The sequence below is a fragment of the Littorina saxatilis genome, linkage group LG5 (genome assembly GCF_037325665.1).
Source record: "Littorina saxatilis isolate snail1 linkage group LG5, US_GU_Lsax_2.0, whole genome shotgun sequence".
Lineage (NCBI taxonomy): Eukaryota > Metazoa > Mollusca > Gastropoda > Littorinimorpha > Littorinidae > Littorina > Littorina saxatilis.
Genome location: NC_090249.1, coordinates 62758465 through 62782557, shown reverse-complemented (window position 1 = coordinate 62782557; position 24093 = coordinate 62758465). Strand labels below are relative to the sequence as shown.

The following is a 24093-nucleotide window of genomic DNA, read 5'->3' as shown; positions in this document are numbered from 1 at the left end:
TGTACTCAAGGGACACAGGTACACTCTTCTCCATTTTATTGTACTCAAGGGACACAGGTACACTTTTCTCCATTTTATTGTACTCAAGGGACACAGGTACACTTTTCTCCATTTTATTGTACTCAAGGGACACAGGTACACTCTTCTCCATTTTATTGTACTCAAGGGACACAGGTACACTCTTCTCCATTTTATTGTACTCAAGGGACACAGGTACACTCTTCTCCATTTTATTGTACTCAAGGGACACAGGTACACTCTTCTCCATTTTATTGTACTCAAGGGACACAGGTACACTCTTCTCCATTTTATTGTACTCAAGGGACACAGGTACACTCTTCTCCATTTTATTGTACTCAAGGGACACAGGTACACTCTTCTCCATTTTATTGTACTCAAGGGACACAGGTACACTCTTCTCCATTTTATTGTACTCAAGGGACACAGGTACACTCTTCTCCATTTTATTGTACTCAAGGGACACAGGTACACTCTTCTCCATTTTATTGTACTCAAGGGACACAGGTACACTCTTCTCCATTTTATTGTACTCAAGGGACACAGGTACACTTTTCTCCATTTTATTGTACTCAAGGGACACAGGTACACTTTTCTCCATTTTATTGTACTCAAGGGACACAGGTACACTTTTCTCCATTTTATTGTACTCAAGGGACACAGGTACACTCTTCTCCATTTTATGGTGTGCTCTATTATCCCGTCACTTCCTCCAGCTGGAAAGCTAGCAGCAACTAGAGTGGCACTGTCCATTGTTTAGGTGTGATCAGCCAGCTGGAAAGCTAGCAGCAACTAGAGTGGCACTGTCCATTGTTTAGGTGTGATCAGCCAGCTGGAAAGCTAGCAGCAAGTAGAGTGGCACTGTCCATTGTTTAGGTGTGATCAGCCAACTGGAAAGCTAGCAGCAAGTAGAGTGGCACTGTCCATTGTTTAGGTGTAATCAGCCAGCTGGAAAGCTAGCAGCAACTAGAGTGGCACTGTCCATTGTTTAGGTGTGATCAGCCAGCTGGAAAGCTAGCAGCAACTAGAGTGGCACTGTCCATTGTTTAGGTGTGATCAGCCAGCTGGAAAGCTAGCAGCAACTAGAGTAGCACTGCCCATTGTTTAGGTGTGATCAGCCAGCTGGAAAGCTAGCAGCAAGTAGAGTGGCACTGCCCATTGTTTAGGTGTAATCAGCCAGCTGGAAAGCTAGCAGCAAGTAGAGTGGCACTGTCCATTGTTTAGGTGTGATCAGCCAACTGGAAAGCTAGCAGCAAGTAGAGTGGCACTGCCCATTGTTTAGGTGTGATCAGCCAACTGGAAAGCTAGCAGCACTGAACTAGAGTGGCACTGTCCATTGTTTAGGTGTGATCAGCCAGCTGGAAAGCTAGCAGCAACTAGAGTGGCACTGTCCATTGTTTAGGTGTGATCAGCCAGCTGGAAAGCTAGCAGCAACTAGAGTGGCACTGTCCATTGTTTAGGTGTAATCAGCCAGCTGGAAAGCTAGCAGCAAGTAGAGTGGCACTGTCCATTGTTTAGGTGTGATCAGCCAACTGGAAAGCTAGCAGCAAGTAGAGTGGCACTGCCCATTGTTTAGGTGTGATCAGCCAACTGGAAAGCTAGCAGCAAGTAGAGTGGCACTGCCCATTGTTTAGGTGTAATCAGCCAGCTGGAAAGCTAGCAGCAAGTAGAGTGGCACTGTCCATTGTTTAGGTGTAATCAGCCAACTGGAAAGCTAGCAGCAACTAGAGTGGCACTGCCCATTGTTTAGGTGTAATCAGCCAACTGCTTTTCTGGCAGAATGACCCACGGCAGCCACGGAGGTTGGACATGGATACCATCTCTGTTGGGGCCGTTCACCCTCTTTGGGTTTTATAGATCAATTTGTTCCCACACAATGCGTGTCATATTTGTTCGGTTTTGTAAATTTAGCCTTACCTACACTGTGTGTGTCAGATCTGTTAGGACCTTGTAAATATACGTTTACCCACATTGCGTGTGTCAGATCTGTAAGGGGCTTGTAGATCTAGCTTTAACGTAGACTACATGTGTGTGTCAGATCGGATGGGCCTTGTAGATCTATCTTTAAGGTAGACTACATGAGTGTGTCAGATCGGTTGGGGCTTGTGGGTCTAGCTTTAAGGTAGACTACATGAGTGTGTCAGATCGGATGGGCCTTGTAGATCTATCTTTAAGGTAGACTACATGAGTGTGTGTCAGATCGGTTGGGCCTTGTAGATCTAGCGTTAAGGTAGACTACATGTGTGTGTGTCAGATCGGTTGGGCCTTGTAGATCTAGCGTTAAGGTAGACTACACTGTGTGTGTCAGATCGGTTGGGCCTTGTAGATCTAGCGTTAAGGTAGACTACATGTGTGTGTGTCAGATCGGTTGGGCCTTGTAGATCTAGCTTTAAGGTAGACTACACTGTGTGTGTCAGATCAGTTGGGCCTTGTAGATCTAGCGTTAAGGTAGACTACACTGTGTGTGTCAGATCGATTGGGCCTTGTAGATCTAGCTTTAAGGTAGACTACACTGTGTGTGTCAGATCGATTGGGCCTTGTAGATCTAGCGTTAAGGTAGACTACACTGTGTGTGTCAGATCGGTTGGGCCTTGTAGATCTAGCGTTAAGGTAGACTACCCTGTGTGTGTCAGATCGATTGGGCCTTGTAGATCTAGCGTTAAGGTAGACTACCCTGTGTGTGTCAGATCAGTTGGGCCTTGTAGATCTAGCGTTAAGGTAGACTACATGTGTGTCAGATCGATTGGGCCTTGTAGATCTAGCGTTAAGGTAGACTACAGTGTGTCAGATCGATTGGGCCTTGTAGATCTAGCGTTAAGGTAGACTACACTGTGTGTGTCATCGGATCGGTTGGGCCTTGTAGATCTAGCGTTAAGGTAGACTACAGTGTGTGTGTCAGATTGGTTGGGCCTTGTAGATCTAGCGTTAAGGTAGACTACACTGTGTGTGTCAGATCAGTTGGGCCTTGTAGATCTAGCGTTAAGGTAGACTACAGTGTGTCAGATCGATTGGGCCTTGTAGATCTAGCGTTAAGGTAGACTACAGTGTGTCAGATCGATTGGGCCTTGTAGATCTAGCGTTAAGGTAGACTACACTGTGTGTGTCAGATCGGTTGGGCCTTGTAGATCTAGCTTTAAGGTAGACTACACTGTGTGTGTCAGATCAGTTGGGCCTTGTGGGTCTAGCTTTAAGGTTGACTACATGCGTGTGTCAGATTTGATCTGACCTTGTTGATCTAGTTTACTTGAAACTGTGCATGTTAGATCTGTTGGGGTCTTCTTGGTCTAACTTGACAGTATACTGTGTGTTTCAAATCTGTTTGGGCCTTGTAGATCTAGCTTTACATTCTGTGTGTGTCAGATTTGTGTGGTTAAGATCTATCTTACTGTCACTTTGGGTATCAGGTCTGTCGGGGTATTTTTTTTATCTAGTTTTAGCCACACTGTGTTTGTCACATCTGCAAGGTTTTTTTGGGTCTAGTTTTAAGGTACATGTAGACTGCATGTGTGTAACAGATTTTTTGGGGCTTTGCAGATCTAGGTTTACCTAGGCTACCTGTGTCAGATCTGTTGGTCTTCTTGACACATTGACCTAGGCTACCTGTGTCAGATCTGTTGGTCTTCTTGACACATTGACCTAGGCTACCTGTGTCAGATCTGTTGGTCTTCTTGACACATTGACCAAGCCGTGCACTACAGTGTGTGTGGTTCACATCTTTTGTCAACGTGCATACGTTCATGTACAAGACGTGTGCCTTTCATATCTAGTTGTACAATGCATTGTGTGTGGTTCAGGTCTTTTGTCAACGTGCATACGTTCATGTACAAGACGTGTGCCTTTTATATCTAGTTGTACAATGCATTGTGTGTGGTTCACATCTTTTGTCAACGTGCATACGTTCATGTACAAGACGTGTGCCTTTCATATCTAGTTGTACAATGCATTGTGTGTGGTTCAGGTCTTTTGTCAACGTGCATACGTTCATGTACAAGACGTGTGCCTTTTATATCTAGTTGTACAATGCATTGTGTGTGGTTCAGGTCTTTTGTCAACGTGCATACGTTCATGTACAAGACGTGTGCCTTTTATATCTAGTTGTACAATGCATTGTGTGTGGTTCACATCTTTTGTCAACTTGCATACGTTCATGTACAAGACGTGTGCCTTTCATATCTAGTTGTACAATGCATTGTGTGTGGTTCACATCTTTTGTCAACGTGCATACGTTCATGTACAAGACGTGTGCCTTTCATATCTAGTTGTACAATGCATTGTGTGTGGTTCAGGTCTTTTGTCAACTTGCATACGTTCATGTACAAGACGTGTGCCTTTTATATCTAGTTGTACAATGCATTGTGTGTGGTTCACATCTTTTGTCAACTTGCATACGTTCATGTACAAGACGTGTGCCTTTTATATCTAGTTGTACAATGCATTGTGTGTGGTTCACATCTTTTGTCAACGTGCATACGTTCATGTACAAGACGTGTGCCTTTCATATCTAGTTGTACAATGCATTGTGTGTGGTTCAGGTCTTTTGTCAACGTGCATACGTTCATGTACAAGACGTGTGCCTTTTATATCTAGTTGTACAATGCATTGTGTGTGCGTTTAAGATCTGGCTATACAATGCAGTATGTGTGTGTGTTTCAGATCTGTGGGAGGGCTGAGAATCTCGCTGTACAACGCAGTGTCTGTGGAAGAAACCCAAGTCCTGGTCAACTTTATGAAGGACTTCATGGCCAGACACAGGCAGTGAGGGCCACCAACAATACTGACAGTGCAAGTCGACACACCCAGTCAGCACACACCCCTGAAAGTCATAACACAGTGGAACCTACCTTTTACGACCCCAAAAACTCGGAGAAAATAGGGTTTAAAAAGGTGGCAGTCTTAAGATAAAGGTCGCACGGTTTATGAGAGACATTTTGTGGAAAAAGCAGGGTCTTAAAAGGAGGCAGTCTTAAAATAAAGGTCTTCTTCGTTCGTGGGCTGGAACTCCCACGTACACTCGTGTTCTTTGCACGAGTGGAATTTTACGTGTATGACCGTTTTTTACCCCGCCATACGCCGTTTTCGGAGGAAGCATCTTTCTTTATTTGGTGTTTAACGTCGTTTTCAACCGTTCAAGGGGAAAGGGGGGAGATGGGATAGAGCCACTTGTTAATTGTTTCTTGTTCACAAAAGCACTAATCAAGAAATTGCTCCAGGGGCTTGCAACGTAGTACAATACTTACTGGGAGAATGCAAGTTTCCAGTACAAAGGACTTAACATTTCTTACATACTGCTTGACTAAAATCTTTACAAACATTGACTATATTCTATACAAGAAACACTTACGACACTTACGACATGCTGGGGAGCATCGGGTAAATTCTTCCCCCTAACCCGCGGGGGGTCGGAGGAAGCTTGCTGGGTATTTTCGTGTTTCTATAACCCACCGAACTCTGACATGGATTACAGGATCTTTTTTGTGCGCACTTGGTCTTGTGCTTGCGTGTACACACGGGGGTGTTCGGACACCGAGGAGAGTCTGCACACAAAGTTGACTCTGAGAAATAAATCTCTCGCCGAACGTGGGGACGAACTCACGCTGACAGCGGCCAACTGGATACAAATCCAGCGCGCTACCGACTGATCTACATCCCCGCCCCAAAAAATAAAGGTCAATTTGCAGAGTTTATGAGAGAAATTTTGTGGAAAAATCAGGGTCTTAAAAGGTGGGAGTCTTAAATTGGGGTGTCTCAAAAGGTGGAAGTCTTAAATTGGGGTGTCTCAAAAGGTGGAAGTCTTAAATTGGGGTGTCTCAAAAGGGGGGAGTCTGAAATTGGGGTGTCTCAAAAGGGGGGAGTCTTAAATTGGGGTGTCTCAAAAGGTGGGAGTCTTAAATTGGGGTGTCTCAAAAAGGTGGAAGTCTTAAATTGGGGTGTCTCAAAAGGGGGGTTCTACTGTATAGGGCTGTGAGACGTCGGGCATCAAGTCAACACGTAGCCCTTCCTCCGAAAGCGGCGTATGGCTGCCTAAATGGCGGGGTAAAAAACGGTCATACACGTAAAATTCCACTTGTGCAAAAAACACGAGTGTACGTGGGAGTTCCAGCCCATGAACGCAGAAGAAGAAGAACACGTAGCCCTGGAAAGCTGGGAACTGTACTCAGGGAGTCAACACACACCCTGATAAAGCCCGCAAACCACGCAGACACCTTGGTGAACAGTTCTCCTTACTGACACGTGGTCCACCGGCAGTGTTCACTTCAGGGGACTGATGCAGGCTGGGAGACATTATACTCTACAGACATGACTGGCAGTGTTCACTTCAGGGGACTGATGCAGGCTGGGAGACATTATACTCTACAGACATGACTGGCAGTGTTCACTTCAGGGGACTGATGCAGGCTGGGAGACATCATACCACAGACATGACTGGCAGTGTTCACTTCAGGGGACTGATGCAGGCTGGGAGACATCATACCACAGACATGACTGGCAGTGTTCACTTCAGGGGACTGATGCCGGCTGGGAGACATCATACTCTACAGACATGACTGGCAGTGTTCACTTCAGGGGACTGATGCAGGCTGGGAGACATCATACCACAGACATGACTGGCAGTGTTCACTTCAGGGGACTGATGCAGGCTGGGAGACATTATACCACAGACATGACTGGCACAGTTAATCCTGAACAATTTGGACTTGCTGACAATAGAAGAATTGTGGAAATCACTGTCAGGTTTGTATGGGTCGAGGAGGAGTTGCTTTCCCATAGAAACACTGAGGCAAGCTACATGTGACATTGTAGGTTAGCTTCAGTGTTTCCATGGAAACCAGGGAACGCAACTCTTGTACAACCCATACAAACTTGATCAACTTATTTCCCAACATCGTCTTTTAGGGCTCTATGGAAAATGACTTGTCTCCCTTGACTCGTCTCCCTTGACTCGTCTTCCTTGACTCGTCTTCCTTGACTGGGATTGCCTGCCATTCACAGCACAGCTTTCCTTGACTGGGATTGCCTGCCATTCACAGCACAGCTTTCCTTGGCTCCCTGAATAAACTCACAAGTGCAGATTACATTTGACCTGTGCAGGGACCTAAATGTCTATGACCTGTAGTAGCCTTCGAATCGTTCTATCTTTCTAACAACACACAGCATTTTACAACACTTGTCGACTCGTTCAACAGGCAAGGACTGTGTTAGTTCATTAATGATTTATTTTTTATTCTTTAAGTAAGGTAACATGATATTATAAGAATTTGTGAGACAGAGTTACACAGGGTACACCTCTACACCCGTCGTTGATCAGCAAACAGACACGCTCATTGGGAAGTCCTGCATTTTCTGTTTCAGGATAATGAATGAACACTTTTAAAATACTTTTATTCTGTCTCTCTGTGTATTGTATGAGTGAAAGAGAGTGTGTGTGGGTGAGTGTGTGGATGAGAGAGCTAGTATGTTTATATTAAAGTATTAAAGTACATGTACATGTATTGTCATTTAAAGGGTTCAACATGTTGAAATGACTCAGGAGATGGGATTTACTTGCAAGTTATCACCGCTAAACAAACTGTAAATGAAGGACAACTTTGATTTACAAGCCAACAGACTGACACCCAGTATTTGGACGTATGGTTTCTTGTAGCAATGACTGCCATGGCCTTTCAATGTCATGTCTACACGTAGACCAACTCACTGTGTGCTGTTTTGATGATACATTTCTGTGTTTACCCTAAATTGACATAATGTGAAGCACAGGCTGTGAAAATAAAGATCTGTCTTCAGGCTGAAAGCAAGTCATTTTTCTGTACTTTGTACATCCGAGAGAGAGGAGTGTGTAAGAGAAGTGTACACACACACAACGCTTTCACTCATATTCTAAACACATGATTTGTTTCTCTTTTAATTTTGTCATCAAGTCATTTTATACACGGCTCTTGCACATAACAACACCCAGACAGCAACACAGACAGACAGAAGGCGCTACCTACACCATGACATCCACAGAAAGCTGAGAGCGTGAGGTAGTCTTGCATACACTCCTTGCTCTCACCGACCACACACCCAACACTGCTGTCGCCACAACCCTGCTAGTGCCACCTGCCGTGACACACCAGTCATGACACACAGTGACACACCCCACAGCCTGTCTGCCACCTGACATGACACACCAGTCATGACACACACAGTGACACACGTCTGAGCCTGCCTGCCACCTGACATGACACACCAGTCATGACACACACAGTGACACACCTCTGAGCCCGCCTGCTCCAACAAACACAACTCTCCACTCACTGTTGGACCCCGCTTTGCTGGATTGGGGGAAACCACAAACACAGAGCAATAACATTTGATTCAAGGCCAACTTCTGAACACACACACAGATCAGAATAGTGAAAAAGTAACAGTGAACAAAAAATGTCACTCTTTGACATACAAGCACAGAATTTAAAACCACATCACAAACCACAGAACACATTTAAAGCAGCTAAATAAGAAAAGGAGTACTGAAATTAAACAGTGTCACAAACAGTCCCCAGATATAATGTTTGAATGCCCTGGACATCAGTTCAAACGGTCAATCAACCAACAAACAGCAGCACACCTATGCAGGAAATGAAGAGTTTCATTACCAAGGCCTAACACAGAATTTGGCATGACCAACCATTCCCTGGAGAAAAGAAACCAGGTAGACAAAAACAGTAACACCAAGACTTAGACCAGAACAACTTAACCCCACAGCCTTCTGCCGAGCCTTCTACCGAGCCTTCTACCGCTCTTTGCCAGTAGGACCCCAGTCATCATCATTGTTGCAGAAACATGCACAATCATCCTCCTAAGACAATAAAAGCAGTACAAAACCAAACACAAGTGAGACAGTCTGACTTTTGACAGTGGTACATCACTCATAGAGACATAACCAGACAACAGACTGTATGTATGACTTTAATGTACAATTTTCCTGATGTTTTAATGCAAGATGACAATTCAACATGATAAGCCCTCCCTCACTAGATCTGAACTTGTTAAAATAAAATGTAAAACGAACCCTTTACAGCACCCATCAACATTCATAGAAAGCATATACATTTACTGTGAGGTAAACACCTTGTCTGGTGTTATTCACCCACACATTCCAAATAGGTACTGACCTTAACCTTGGACATAACTGTGCATTTCTTTGCACCCTAATTCATATTTATATATTCCCGAGTCTTACCGTTACAGTAGCGGTAAAACTTAAAGCTAAAACCCTAGCAATAAGAACATTCCACAGACCACTACAACTAGGTACCATACAATCTTACCACAGTCACATGCTGTCTTAGCACAGTCAAATCCAGTCTTAGCACAGTCAAATCCAGTCTTACCACAGTCAAATCCAGTCTTACCACAGTCAAATCCAGTCTTAGCACAGTCAAATCCAGTCTTACCACAGTCAAATCCAGTCTTACCACAGTCAAATCCAGTCTTAGCACAGTCAAATCCAGTCTTACCACAGTCAAATCCAGTCTTACCAGTCAAATCCAGTCTTACCGCACTCAAATCCAGTCTTACCACAGTCACACATGGTACAGTCTTACCACTGCTGATTGCAAAAACACCATCAGGTAATTGCCAGGAGTGTAAGGGAAGGTGAGAATGAGGGAGATGTTTCTCTGACTATCGTCCTGGCTACAGGCATGTGAACCAGCGACAGGAACACTCAGCCCCGATCATCTGTAGTCACACCATGCCTCAACACAGAAAAACGAAGAACGTAACACAGAAAATGATAGAGTGTGACAGCCATCCAATATGTACTTTTTCAAAACTTAATTTCACGACGAACAGATATTTTGTTCAGTGGAGAGAAATTCAATGAAAACCACATGGTCAACTCCACCCACCAAACAAAGTGAAATATATGAAGATGAATGTAAATAATGGTTGATGTATAACAGGGAGCGCGTCAGCGACGGTCGCGGTGGCGATGACGATCTCTGTCATGGTCACCACGGTCACGTTCCCTGTCGCGGTCTCGGTGCTCCCTGTCTCGGTCCCCACGGTCGTGGTCTCGGGACTCACGCTCACGGTACTTGCTGACACCATACGTTGTTCGACGCAGGAAGTCGTCCACATCCCTCTCATACTGTAACACAAGGCAGGACAAGGAAACTTGAGGTGCCCTTTACCAAAACATCCTGGTCATAGGGGGTATTTTAACTCCGCAAATTTGAATCACTAGCCAAATGAGAGAACACCATTTGTTGGATTTCAGCGCTGTTATTTGTACATGTTTTCTGCCTCCAGTGTCCAGACATATAGGACGCAGGCACGCACATTGTTGGGGTGCCAAGGGCTTAAGACTTGCAGGAATAAGACTCACGGATCGCTTGCTGTCTGTGCGGGATCGTGAGGCCGTGGCAGCGGCTCCGTACTCCTGACCGGGGTAGTCACGTGACCGGTCGCTGTAGCCGCTGGAATAGGATGTGGTCATGGGCGGCTCGAAGTAACCTGGCGGCTGTCGGACACAACATGGCGTGGGTTAGCATCACGGCTCAAACACTCGCCTCACAGCCACACCTCACAGCCACACCTCAACAAGCACTGGTGGGGGTAGATATTCTCACCAAACCACACAACACGCAGGAATTCACCCATACCAACATATGCTTGTAATTGTCCATACAAACACACACAGGCATTCACCCACACCAACACACGCTTGCAATTGTCCATATAAACTCACACAACTAAACGATTTAGCAGGAGAAACAGCACAGTGTGCTTTAGTTACAAAAAGACATGATTCTGCCTTTTCCACTGCATGCAGTGATGTATGACTATGATGGTTCTAGATCTGACACAACTACCATGCCACAAGCTGAATCAAAAGTGCTTTGAAGTGTCCTCTTGTGTTTTAAAACGTGTACGGTGATAGTTTGAAAAGCCTCTTGTGAGAGCGCTAAAGGCAACATAATGTGTGTGTGCTTTCCTGACAAACATATGGTGCACTGCCATGCACCTATAGCAAAACAGATAGAATGACTGTATTGCTTCTAACCTTCACTCACAACGTGTTTTACATGGTTAGCTTGTGTGCACTAGAGTCTGGGTCCACAGCAATTTCCAAAGAGAACCACACAATCACACACTCTCTCAATCTCTTATGTCAAACTTAAGTCCAGCTCAAGAAACAGCACAACCAAAAGGCAACTATAATAAACAAAGCACTTAAATTGGTGATCAGCTAAAGATACAGCAAAACATACAAATGAAACGTGAAATTCACACAATTAAGAATAAAAAGCGACAATGACTGAGAGAAAAGGCACAAAAAAGACCGTTTCTGAACATAAAACCAGGCCAAGCAATTGTGAGAATGGTACTACATAAATGTGCAACATAAAACAATGACTGCACAAGCAACTATCAACTTGTGTAGTAAAGAAAACCTGAAAATATCAGCATACATGATGGGGGTGGGAGTCTACAATCTACCAGTGAAAAGGTAAGGGTGAAACAGCAAGATGCCATTTATTGGCGGGGTGTACGATCTACCGGTGGAAAAGGTAAGGGTGAAACAGCAAGACGCGATTCATTGGCCGGCAAAACAAACCTGAAAATGTCAGCATGCATGATGGGGTGTACGATCTACCAGTGGAAAAAGTAAGGGTGAAACAGCAAGATGCGATTCATTGGCGGGCAAAACAAACCTGAAAATGTCAGCATGTATGATGGGGTGTACAATCTACCAGTGAAAAGGTAAGGGTGAAACAGCAAGATGCCATTTATTGGCGGGCAAAACAAACCTGAAAATGTCAGCATGTATGATGGGGTGTACGATCTACCGGTGAAAAAGTAAGGGTGAAAAAGAAGGTGAGACTTACTGGCGGGCCATAGGGGGGCATGGGGTGCGGAGGCGCCTGTCGCATGTGGGGATAGTCCCTCATGTAGTCATTGTACGACTGAAACAAACACACAACAGTCAACACCCACACTCTGAGCTCAGGCCTGCAACAAGTCACACACTCCAACACAACGCATAGCACAGCTCACACACTACAGCAACACCACGTTTCTTTCCATGTCGGCCCACCCTTCATCATCTCTGACTCCACTGGCCAAAACTTGCACGGAGCACGGTCCAAGGTGTCCTGACTGACAGGAGAGAGTCCAACATGGCGCCCAATCTTCAGACTCATTACCAGCGCACATGCAAGCTGTGTGATGGCCGGGTTTGTCTGTGCCGTGTCTGCTGGCCTCACTCTCGCAGTCTTTGTCTGTGCCGTGTCTGCTGGCCTCACTCTCGCAGTCTTAGCAGCTTTCTTCTTCTAGCGCCATCAATGCTTTCCGTGAGGCTAGTTTCACTGATCCTTGGAATCTTTAAGCGCTTTCTGCGAGGCTAGTTTCACTGATCCTTGGAATCTTTAAAGGCACAGTGCAGCTGGCAGCCTTCGTTTTGCGGTTTTGTTGCAGCTGAGTGCATTTACAGTTCAAAAATCCCCCTATGGTAGTAAAACAAACCCAAAACTACCCAACAACGATATCTGTGAAGCTCGACAGTTTCTTGTTCACGCGAGTGCATAAATTAACCTAGTGATTACGTGGTGTTTGGTCGGAGTTCGATTCAACTGAGTGATTCCGGGCTCCATTTTGTTTTACACAAACTCATGATGATGTCTGACATAGTTTGCTAGTGACGTGTCTTTTTGTGCATGATGTGGTGATCTAAATTAGATCCAAAAATAGGTCAAGACCAGCCGGTTCCGAGTAGAAAATTAATTCGTAAACAAATCGCAGTTCTTGACTCTTTAGGTGCAAGTCAATGACACTTGGCAGTTCTTCTAACGGATAGCTGCCTGAGGTATGACTTAAAGCCCCAGGGGCTCCGTGCACCTAGATTTGACAAGTTCAGTACCTTTAAGCGCTTTCCGTGAGGCTAGTTTCACTGATCCTTGGAATCTTTAAGCGCTTTCTTTGAGGCTAGTTTCACTGATCCTTGGAATCTTTAAGCGCTTTCTGTGAGGCTAGTTTCACTGATCCTTGGAATCTTTAAGCGCTTTCTATGAGGCTAGTTTCACTGATCCTTGGAATCTTTAAGCGCTTTCTATGAGGCTAGTTTCACTGATCCTTGGAATCTTTAAGCGCTTTCTGTGAGGCTAGTTTCACTGATCCTTGGAATCTTTAAGCGCTTTCTGTGAGGCTAGTTTCACTGATCCTTGGATCTTTAAGCGCTTTCTGTGAGGCTAGTTTCACTGATCCTTGGAATCTTTAAGCGCTTTCCGTGAGGCTAGTTTCACTGATCCTTGGAATCTTTAAGCGCTTTCCGTGAGGCTAGTTTCACTGATCCTTGGAATCTTTAAGCACTTTCTGTGAGGCTAGTTTCGCTGATCCTTGGAATCTTTAAGCGCTTTCTGTGAGGCTAGTTTCACTGATCCTTGGAATCTTTAAGCGCTTTCTGTGAGGCTAGTTTCACTGATCCTTGGATCTTTAAGCGCTTTCTGTGAGGCTAGTTTCGCTGATCCTTGGAATCTTTAATCGCTTTCTGTGAGGCTAGTTTCGCTGATCCTTGGAATCTTTAAGCGCTTTCTGTGAGGCTAGTTTCACTGATCCTTGGATCTTTAAGCGCTTTCTGTGAGGCTAGTTTCACTGATCCTTGGAATCTTTAAGCGCTTTCTGTGAGGCTAGTTTCACTGATCCTTGGAATCTTTAAGCGCTTTCCGTGAGGCTAGTTTCACTGATCCTTGGAATCTTTAAGCGCTTTCTGTGAGGCTAGTTTCACTGATCCTTGGAATCTTTAAGCGCTTTCTGTGAGGCTAATTTCACTGATCCTTGGAATCTTTAAGCGCTTTCTGTGAGGCTAGTTTCACTGATCCTTGGAATCTTTAAGCGCTTTCTGTGAGGCTAATTTCACTGATCCTTGGAATCTTTAAGCGCTTTCTGTGAGGCTAATTTCACTGATCCTTGGAATCTTTAAGCGCTTTCTGTGAGGCTAATTTCACTGATCCTTGGAATCTTTAAGCGCTTTCTGTGAGGCTAGTTTCACTGATCCTTGGAATCTTTAAGCGCTTTCTGTGAGGCTAGTTTCACTGATCCTTGGAATCTTTAAGCGCTTTCTGTGAGGCTAGTTTCACTGATCCTTGGAATCTTTAAGCGCTTTCTGTGAGGCTAGTTTCACTGATCCTTGGAATCTTTAAGCGCTTTCTGTGAGGCTAGTTTCACTGATCCTTGGAATCTTTAAGCGCTTTCCGTGAGGCTAGTTTCACTGATCCTTGGAATCTTTAAGCGCTTTCTGTGAGGCTAGTTTCACTGATCCTTGGAATCTTTAAGCGCTTTCTGTGAGGCTAGTTTCACTGATCCTTGGAATCTTTAAGCGCTTTCTGTGAGGCTAGTTTCACTGATCCTTGGAATCTTTAAGCGCTTTCTGTGAGGCTAGTTTCACTGATCCTTGGAATCTTTAAGCGCTTTCTGTGAGGCTAGTTTCCTTGGCAAAGACACAAGCTTGTGCATTCCCTCCACTAACCTTGTGTGTTTGGCAGCACAATTTGACATTTTCACCAGGCTGCATGAACCAAAGCTAAATGCATGCGCGTAATGTCAATCTCTACAGCATTCATTCTTCAGGCAATATTATCAACATTTTTTTTACACATGCAAGCTTTAAACGTTACCTGCATTCCCCAGAGTGAGCGAGTGAGTGAGTGAGTGAGTGTGTGTGAGTGTGAGTGTGTGTGTGTGTGTGTATGAGTTTGTGTGTGCAAGTGGGAGAATGTATGTATACACAACCAAGATGATTTCAGAGAAATGAACTGATGAGACCAAAAAAACAAAAACGCAAAATGAAGTAAAAAAAGTGTTAGTGGAGAACATACTTTCTTGTTATTGTAGTATCCCTGTGGGTTGTTGGGGAAAGCGGCTGACTTAGGGAAGGGAGAGAAGCCACCGTCAAAGCTGGGGTCACCGTGGCCCTTCACACAAGCAGCACATGCCAACGTTACACACTTTACACACTCGTAGTCATGGCAATTTCCTGGTGTAGCTGCAAGTGAGGCTCGTCGTCACGCTGAATGAATCTCTAAATATTCACTCTTCTGTCAGCATGTGACGCCAATTCCATGGGGCCGTTTCAGGAGAGCGATAGTCACAACACGGCCACTCACACAGTGATCAACACAATATGGTCGCTTACACATTCATTGACACAGTGAGACACAATATGGTCGCTTACACATTGACACACTGACAGACACAGCGACAGACACAATATGGTCACTAACAGTGACAGACAGACTGGCATTTTTCACAGTTACAAACACAACATGGCCACTGGCACAGTGAAAGTTAAAACACACAATAGAATGTGAAATTAAACATGGCCTGTTACAAAGAATAGACACACAATGGCTCTACACAGGAATCAAAGAAGCCTGATCAAAGAGTCAATCTGGTTGGTATGTACAGCCATATACAGACATATTCAACCAGCTACTTTGATGCAGGCGCTTTTTGATATCAATGGTTGTTCAGCATTAGCACTGGCAAGCACTTAGTTCAGCTACTGCGTGTGCTGCCTCAGCACAGCCTGCACAACCATAAGAGAGAAATGCGAGTGTTGAGGGACAGGTTATTTCACGCTATGCCAAGTCACTGCACAGCAGCTTTGCCTCCTCACTCAGCGAGAGACATACAGCACAAACATCAGCATGGCACCACAGGTAGAGGCCGAAGAACAAGCACACCTGCAACAGGTACAGGTCGAAGAACAAGCAAACAATCAGAAAGAACAGAGCTGCAAACCAACACAGTAGCTGTATGGCAAGAAACACAGGAACGTGTGCTTCAATGCTGTGCAGAAACATAGGTGTCAAGTGGTGTGACAATGACTAGCTACCTGGCGCCCCATTCTCTGCCTTCTCCTGGCCCAGTCTCCGTGACCTCGCTGCATTCTCTGCTGGGACAGACTCACACGTCATCAAACACAACCACACACTCTTCACTCTCTCTCAACATGTACACTTGTCTACAGGCCAAAGCCTTTCTGTTCAACAACTGCCCAGCACATGCTCACCCAGCTCATGTGGGATGCCACTCATAACTACAAGGCAAAATGAATACTACGTGTGCCATGCAGAGTTCAAAGTGGTCAACAAATGGGATTGTGTTAGCAAGGTGGAAAAGCTCACACCAGCCTGAACCAGTTAACTCTGACTGCGCTAGCCCTTTGCCCCACAGTCAGCAACATCCACCAACTAAATATATCCACCCCGGGGAGGGAATAGACCATGTTTGGAAATGCATATGGGTTGTGGAGCTGGAAGACTGGCTTTTCCTTGTTTCCAATCAAACAATGAGGCAAGCCTACAATGTAAAGTGTAGCTTGCCTCAGTGTTTCTATGGAAAAAAGCAAGTAAGAACAAGGAAAAGCAACTCTTCAACAACCATAACAAGAAGGGCAAAGCCCATACGACTCAAATGCTTGACCTTGACCTTTACATGACCTTGACCTTTAGGGTCAAGGTCAAATAACTAAACCTAGCAATGACATCATACACTAAGAACTGCTTTACACATTTTTCCTACCAAAATACATGTGACCTTGACCCAAGGTCATCCAAGGTCATGCAACACAAAGCTGTTAATTCAAGACATAGGAAGTACAATGGTGCTTATTGGCTCTTTCTACCATGAGATATGGTCACTTTTAGTGGTTCACTACCTTATTTTGGTCACATTTCATAAGGGTCAAAGTGACCTTGACCTTGATCATATGTGACCAAATGTGTCTCATGATGAAAGCATAACATGTGCCCCACATAATTTTTAAGTTATCTTCCATAGTTCAGGGTCAAGGTCACTTCAAAATATGTATACAATCCAACTTTAAAGGACCCTTGCGACCTTGACCTTGAAGCAAGGTCAACCAAACTGGTGTCCAAAGATAGGGCTTACATTGCCCTGTATAGCATACATAGCTAAGGTTGCCATTCTCGATAACTTCAGAAAAAAATGCGAAAATGTGAAAAATGGTCGTTTTTAAGACAACAATTACGGCCCCTGTGACCTTGAACTTGAAGTGAGGTCAAGTTGCCGCACATGTTTTTTGAGATCTTGTAACCATACACCATCAGGCCACATCAGGTGTTGATAGACTTAATAGTGTCCAAGAAATATCCAACGTTAAAGTTTTCCGGACGGACGCCGGGACGGACGGACGGACGGACGACTCGGGTGAGTACATAGACTCACTTTTGCTTCGCATGTGAGTCAAAAACCAGACATTACCCGAATTCGCCAATTACGCATTAGTTACCTGCAGACAGTTAAAAAAAACATACACAAACAAAATTAAGGCCAATTGGAGTCTTAAAACCAAAAGAAGTGAAGGGTTCTAAATATAGATATGCGCAACTCGAGTAAGTGAGAGTAATGAGGAACCCATCTCCTGCGAGAATAACAAGAATTAAAATTAAGAAGCAAATTTCCTCCGCTTTGACTTTGCTTGGTTTGGTTGTTAAAACCATGGGGTCAGTACATACCCCGTTTGGTTGTTAAAACCATGGGGTCAGTACATACCCCGTTTGGTTGTTAAAACCATGGGGTCAGTACATACCCCATTGTTGAAGTTGTCTCGTCTTTGTCCCCCAAACCTTCCCCCACCCCTGCAACAGTTGCAAACATATATTTTAGGTAATTACATTATATCATTATTAAATACACAGGAAAGTAAAATTAGACCAATTAACTACATTTCGCATTGCAAGTGATCATTAAACTAAGCAGTAATGGAAATCATGAGAAGATTATTAACAGCATAACACTTACAATTTCAAATGCTGAATGATCGATTCAAAGTGTTATTTGTTGTAAGGTTAATAGAAAATGGTGTTAAGTGTTGAATTGTCTCAAATCTAACCGAACATCCACATTGATATCTAAAATAACAATCTACATTTCATAATAACTTTACTTTGACAAGGAAACAGCAGGAAAAATGCCCATTAGAGAATGTCTGAAGTGCAACTACTCAGTGTACTACGACTGCCAAAACAGAGTGAGGGACACTTTTGCACGCTTAGTATTGCTTGAACATCGCTCTGGTACTGTCTCCGTTCTGCATAACTGACATTACTTGCACTTTGTGGTAGTCGGAAACATTAAAATAAAGTCAAAAGAGCCTTACCGGGGAGGGCCATCCATTCGTCGATAAGCTGCAAAACAATTTTTTTCTGTCAGCAAGTGAATGGATAAAAAATAAAAAAAATTCTCAATTTTATAAATTAAAAGTAAGACCGCATTCAAAATGTGTGATTTTTTCTTGTGTCCCTGTGTAGATGTTCGCCTCAAGAAATCTCTGTATGAAGATGCTTGTGCAAGTAGAAAAGACAACGTCAGAAACATCTGTTACAACTAAAAAGAAATGTAAAAGCAATGTCTGGTACAGTAACTTGAGTAAGCGTGTTTGAAAGTGCTCAATTGTCAACAAAATCATGATTTTACAGGGGCAAAAATGCGGTCACGTGTCTTGCTAACAGGAGAGCCGAATAAATACAAGAACAAGAAAAAACACCTCATCACATGCAATTCCCCATGGACATTTCCTATCTTATTTTGTATAATCTTTCCGGGTGGAAAGACATTCACTGTATTCTTGTATTCTTTATTACCTATGCCGCTAGCTTTCCACTGGGAGAAAGAGACCCGAATATCCCAGCAATGGGATAATGAAATGAAATGAAGTACTTGACAAGTGACACTTACGTTCACGCTCCATCTCGCCCCTCATACGTTTGTGTCTGGGAGGTCCAGCGAAAAAGTCCTGTCTCTCGTCGCTCCTCCGCCTCCTTTGGGGAAAAAAGCAGGTCCCAGGTCAACACACATCTCATACACACTCTCACCCACCCTCTTCTCCACCCTCACACACAGCGCACACTCAACAAAAGCTCGCTGGTCAAAGCAGCACAAGGCCAGGGAAGATGGGTGGGGAGAGGGCTTTAATTAAGAAGCGAGGGGATTGACCAACAAATTTTTTTTTTTTAATGTTTAAAATCTGAGAGGAGAAAAAAAATGTAGGCTTAACACTAACAGACAAATACGCATACAACAAATACATAAAGCGGTCTTGCTGTAGGTTTAAAATTAAAAGGCAAGTTTTTTTACGATCATTAAACACAATTCATCCAGAACAATAACTACATGAGGTCCAAACCTGCAAAAAAAACACGAATTGGACTTGGAGTTCAGATATAAAATTAGGTAGAGCGGTACCTATGATAAAACTAAAAGGAAACCCTTGTGACCAGCCAAAAAGGTCCCTACATTGCCTTTCATGATGGGTGCCAGTTGGTGAAGGTAATAGACAAAGGGGAAACAGAACCTGTCCTCGGAAAAGTTCTCTCCCTGGAGTTACCACTTGACTTTTAACTGTATTACTATTAGAATGCTTTCCCCCTCTCATTTGGCCTCTCTCATTTGGCCTCTCTCTTTTTCCCCCTCTCATTTGGACTCTCTCTCATTTGGCCTCTCTCTTTTTCCCTCTCTCTCATTTGGCCTCTCTCTCATTTGGCCTCTCTCTTTTTCCCTCTCTCATTTGGCCTCTCTCTTTTTCCCTCTCTCATTTGGCCTCTCTCCCCCTTCCCCACTTGGCCTCTCTTTCTCTCTCTCCCTCCCCCTCTCACTTGGCCTGTTTTTCTCTCTCCCTCTCTCACTTGGCCCCTGTTTCTCTCTCTCCCACCTCTCTCTCTCAATTGGCCTCCCCCTCTCTCTCTCACACACACACACTCATGGTGCTACAACAAGTACATGCCTTTATATTGCTAAGGTGGACCTGCGAAAAAACCATGGCAACAGATGTTCCCTCTTATCATTGTTAGTCTCAGGGTTTTTAATTGTCACAACGGCAGTCACACTACACACACAGATCATCATGTGTGTTGCCACAATTGTGTACCATACACAATGAATAATGTATATCAATTGCTACATAATTGACATGAATATATATATCTTCAAAATGGATATGATAGAGAACAGTACACTCTGAAAGTTAACAGAGTGTGATAGACACCATTCAACATGTATAATGTATACACACCTACACAGCCCCCCCCCCCCCCCCCCCCCCCTGACTTCTGTTCAACTAACAATGCATGTTCTGGGAAATTATCAGTACAGGTCATAAAGTGCACCATTGGGTGTGTGCAGATCTGTTTGTACATGTATGCAGGTGTGTGTGTGTTTGCATGAGGGGGAGTTTTTTTTTAATGCAGGAACCTTTATTTTGCAAATTTTATTTTGGGGGGGTGTCTGTGTTGTAGGTTCCACTCTATAGACACTACAGTACTGACTACAACATGTAAAGATCTGCCCTGAAACACATCTGCCTAGTTTTTTTTAATGACGGGTAGTGTAGTTCTAAAATCCAAACCCTGAACACGGCAAACCCACGGGCATAAACACACACACGAACACACACACACATTCTTGTCTGTGAATTAATGACCTTAGGCTTGTCAGATGCAGGTTATGTCTGCAAAAATCTGACTCTATAAGCTTTGCTGAGCTGCATTCATAGAGAGAGAGAGAGAGAGAGAGAGAGAGAGAGAGAGAGAGAGAGAGAGAGAGAGAGAGAGAGAGAGAGAGTGTGTGTGCTTATGTGTGTGTGTATGTTTATCATTGTATGTGTGTGTGTGTTATTGTGTGTGTTATTGTGTGTGTGTGTGTGTGTGTGTGTGTGTGTGTGTGTGTGTGTGTGTGTGTGTGTGTGTGCGTGCATGTATGCGTATGTGTGTTCACTAGCTTCACCTGCATTGAATCTGCCCATATCAGATTTTATTTAAAGAAGTACAAGAGGTAATATCTGGGTATTTGCACAATGTCATTCTTTCTCCCTTTCGAGTTCTGCTGTCTACCTTTTTGCTTCAGTTTATTAAGTTGTGCTTACATACTGTGTGAATGATTGAATGATGGGAACAAGTTGTGCTTACTGTGTGAATGATTGAATGATGGGAACAAGTTGTGCTTACTGTGTGAATGATTGAATGATGGGAACAAGTTGTGCTTACTGTGTGAATGATTGAATGATGGGAACAAGTTGTGCTTACTGTGTGAATGATTGAATGATGGGAACAAGTTGTACTTACTGTGTGAATGATTGAATGATGGGAACAAGTTGTGCTTACTGTGTGAATGATGGGAACAAGTTGTGCTTACTGTGTGAATGATGGGAACAAGTTGTGCTTACTGTGTGAATGATTGAATGATGGGAACAAGTTGTGCTTACTGTGTGAATGATTGAATGATGGGAACAAGTTGTGCTTACTGTGTGAATCATTGAATGATGGGAACAAGTTGTGCTTACTGTGTGAATCATTGAATGATGGGAACAAGTTGTGCTTAAATACTGTGTGAATCATTGAATGATGGGAACAAGTTGTGCTTACTGTGTGAATCATTGAATGATGGGAACAAGTTGTGCTTACTGTGTGAATCATTGAATGATGGGAACAAGTTGTGCTTACTAAGTTACTGTGTGAATCATTGAATGATGGGAACAAGTTGGTGATGGCATGAAATGAAATGGTATGAAAACTGATGGTCACAATTTCTGTGCCAAGATTCCCACACCCAAAGCTGACAGTAAGACTCACAGTACAGAGCCAGCTGCAAGCTGTAAAGTCTGCAAGACAGACAGAGACAGTCAGGTAGATACTGAGATAATCAGATCTATAGCCTTCCACTTTGACAGAGAGACAGTCAGATAGCCGCGCACTTTGACAGAGAGAGAGACAGACAGGCAGATAGCCGGGCACTTTGACCTAGAGAGAGACAGAGAGGCAGCTACTGAGATAGCCTTGCACTTTGACAGAGACAGGCAGATAGCCGGGCACACTGACAAAGAGACAGGCAGATAGCCGGGCACACTGACAAAGAGACAGGCAGATAGCATTGCACTTTGACGAAGACACAGACAGACAGGAAGATAGCCGGGCCCACTGACACTGACAGAGAGACAGGCAGATAGCCGAGCACTTTGACAGAGACAGACAGGAAGATAGCCGGGCACACTGACAGCCGAGCACTTTGACAGAGACAGACAGGAAGATAGCCGGGCCCACTGACACACAGACAGGCGAGCACTTTGACAAGACTGACTGATCTTAAATACATAAGGATAGAGGTTTTATCAGAGAGAGACAGAGAGATACTGAGATAGCCAGGCACTTTGACAGAGAGATGGATAGCTGGATACACTGTCAGAGAGAGGCAGAGAGACAGACAGGCAGATAGCCGGGCACATTGATAGACAGAGACAGACAGCCTGGCACACTGACAGACAGATAGCCGGGCACACTGTTGAGACAGACAAATAGCCGGGCACATCGACAGACACTAAGACAGCCGGGCACAACCGGGCACACTGACAGACTGTCGGGCATGACCGGGGACACTGCGAGTGACAGACAGACAGACAAATAGCCGGACACCCTGACATTTTTTGGGGGTCACCCTGTACTACTCCCCGAGATAAACTTAAGTCCTCTTGGGCCTCAACGGGCCTATGTTGGGACATGTATCAATTGGTGATCAGTGAGGATAAGGTAGCGTCTGATATTTTTTACTTCGACAACCCCAAATTGGCCGTCTTTTAAACTCGCTGGCTTTCAATCACCTTTTATCCTTAAAGTATTGAGATATATGATGATGAGATGAGAGATGATGTATGCTTGTGGTCGTGTTTTCAATGCCCTGAGGATTTAGCTGCTTGGAACCTTTATTGTGTGCATGTAAAGAGAGTCTGCACAGAGTTTACTCTGGGTAATAAATCCCTGGTCGAACCATGCTGATAGCGACAATTTGGTTTCAAAGCCAGCGTGGAACTGACGGAACAACAGATCTGCAGACCCACCCCGTTCTTTGTAACTTGTTCAGCAAGCTTAAAATAGTTACAACTACAAGTAACCAAAACATATAAGTCATGTTAAGGCAAACTTAATCATTACGTTCTTTGGTAGCCAGCTGACAATATTGTGTACAATGGTGGATTCTTTTATTATAAGGATCGACTCTCCTTATTACTTGAGGCAAGAGAGCCAGAAAGCAGTATTAGTATAGGCTAATAATTGCGGGGAGGGGGGGATGAGGGGGGATCAACATGGTATGACTGGTGCAAGGACAGAAGGCGGCTGATAATGATACCGATAAGGCGATGGTGGGATGTGTTTAATCTTACCAATGAACTGTAGCTACGTTAACACTATGTAGGTGTCTTAGCCAATGGAAGGATAGCGGAGAGAAGGGAGAAACATACCGTTGTGTCCATGCCGCCAGGACCTCCGGGCACAGGGGTGTGCGTACACCATAGGTACACACCTTCCTCAGTCCTCCACCGGGCCAACTTAATACACTTCTTTCTGTCTCTTTGAGGGAGTCCTGGTACATAGCTTAACTTAGCCCCTGTAACGCTACTTGAGTCCATAACATGTAGATGGTAAAGAGTCCAAGGAAACGACAGGTACAGGTGATAACTTAAGTCCTCCGGGGACAGAGGCAGAACCGAGGCCAGTCCACACAGACGGGTGCCTCATACCCTCACCATTACGGGTACGGACACCCCCCCGCTAGTCCACACGTCAGGGCAGTCAGCGCCCAGAGCTAGTCCACGTGAGGCTTACAACATACCCGGGGCTAGTCCTCATTTGAAGGGCACGGCCGCAGACGACACGCAGTGAGCAAGGTGACACACACAAACAGAAGTCCTGGGAGGTGCACAACACCGAACACACATCGTCCATACGCACACCACCCCGCCCACCCCCCAACCAATAATGATGCACTGAATCAAAGTTCTGCTCAGACTCTGCTGCATTCCGTTCTATGCAGGCTCAACTTTGGGCTTTTGTTTTGCTCTTGTTTCAGACCTTAGTAAGTAAATCAAGCTCACAACACTCAAAGTTTTTCGTCTCTAAATAGTTCATGAGGCATGAAAACTCAACGGTCACTCTATTTTCACACAAACTTTTGTTATTTCACTTCTTTCTCCCTAAGGTGTAAAAAGTCAATGTCTCTTTAAGTCTTTCAACTTTCTTGACA

The 24093-nt window shown here is 44.3% G+C and overlaps 2 protein-coding genes across 6 annotated transcripts in view; one reads left to right on the top strand and one right to left on the bottom strand.

Annotated features, from left to right (window-relative positions):
• Positions 1–7811, top strand: part of LOC138967675 (phosphoserine aminotransferase-like) — a 28569-nt gene extending 20758 nt beyond the window's left edge. The window contains exons 10-11 of one of the 3 annotated variants that reach the window (XR_011456019.1): positions 4672–5838; positions 5934–7811. Coding sequence is in view for 1 of the 3 variants with exons in the window: in XM_070340318.1 (XP_070196419.1) it covers positions 4672–4777 (106 nt within the window). In the remaining 2 variants the exon portion in view is untranslated. Of the gene's footprint in view, positions 1–4671 lie in introns of all 3 variants that reach the window. The other 2 variants (XR_011456018.1, XM_070340318.1) reach the window with 2 other exon arrangements.
• Positions 7812–7904: 93 nt separating this feature from the next.
• Positions 7905–24093, bottom strand: part of LOC138967674 (YTH domain-containing protein 1-like) — a 36347-nt gene continuing 20158 nt past the window's right edge. The window contains exons 12-19 of one of the 3 annotated variants that reach the window (XR_011456017.1): positions 18763–18845; positions 18185–18212; positions 17615–17663; positions 14877–14972; positions 11892–11969; positions 10388–10522; positions 8232–10150; positions 7905–8172 (exon numbers count right to left, since the gene is read on the bottom strand). Coding sequence is in view for 2 of the 3 variants with exons in the window: in XM_070340316.1 (XP_070196417.1) it covers positions 9971–10150; positions 10388–10522; positions 11892–11969; positions 14877–14972; positions 17615–17663; positions 18185–18212; positions 18763–18845 (649 nt within the window). In the remaining variant the exon portion in view is untranslated. Of the gene's footprint in view, positions 10151–10387; positions 10523–11891; positions 11970–14876; positions 14973–17614; positions 17664–18184; positions 18213–18762; positions 18846–24093 lie in introns of all 3 variants that reach the window. The other 2 variants (XM_070340316.1, XM_070340317.1) reach the window with 2 other exon arrangements.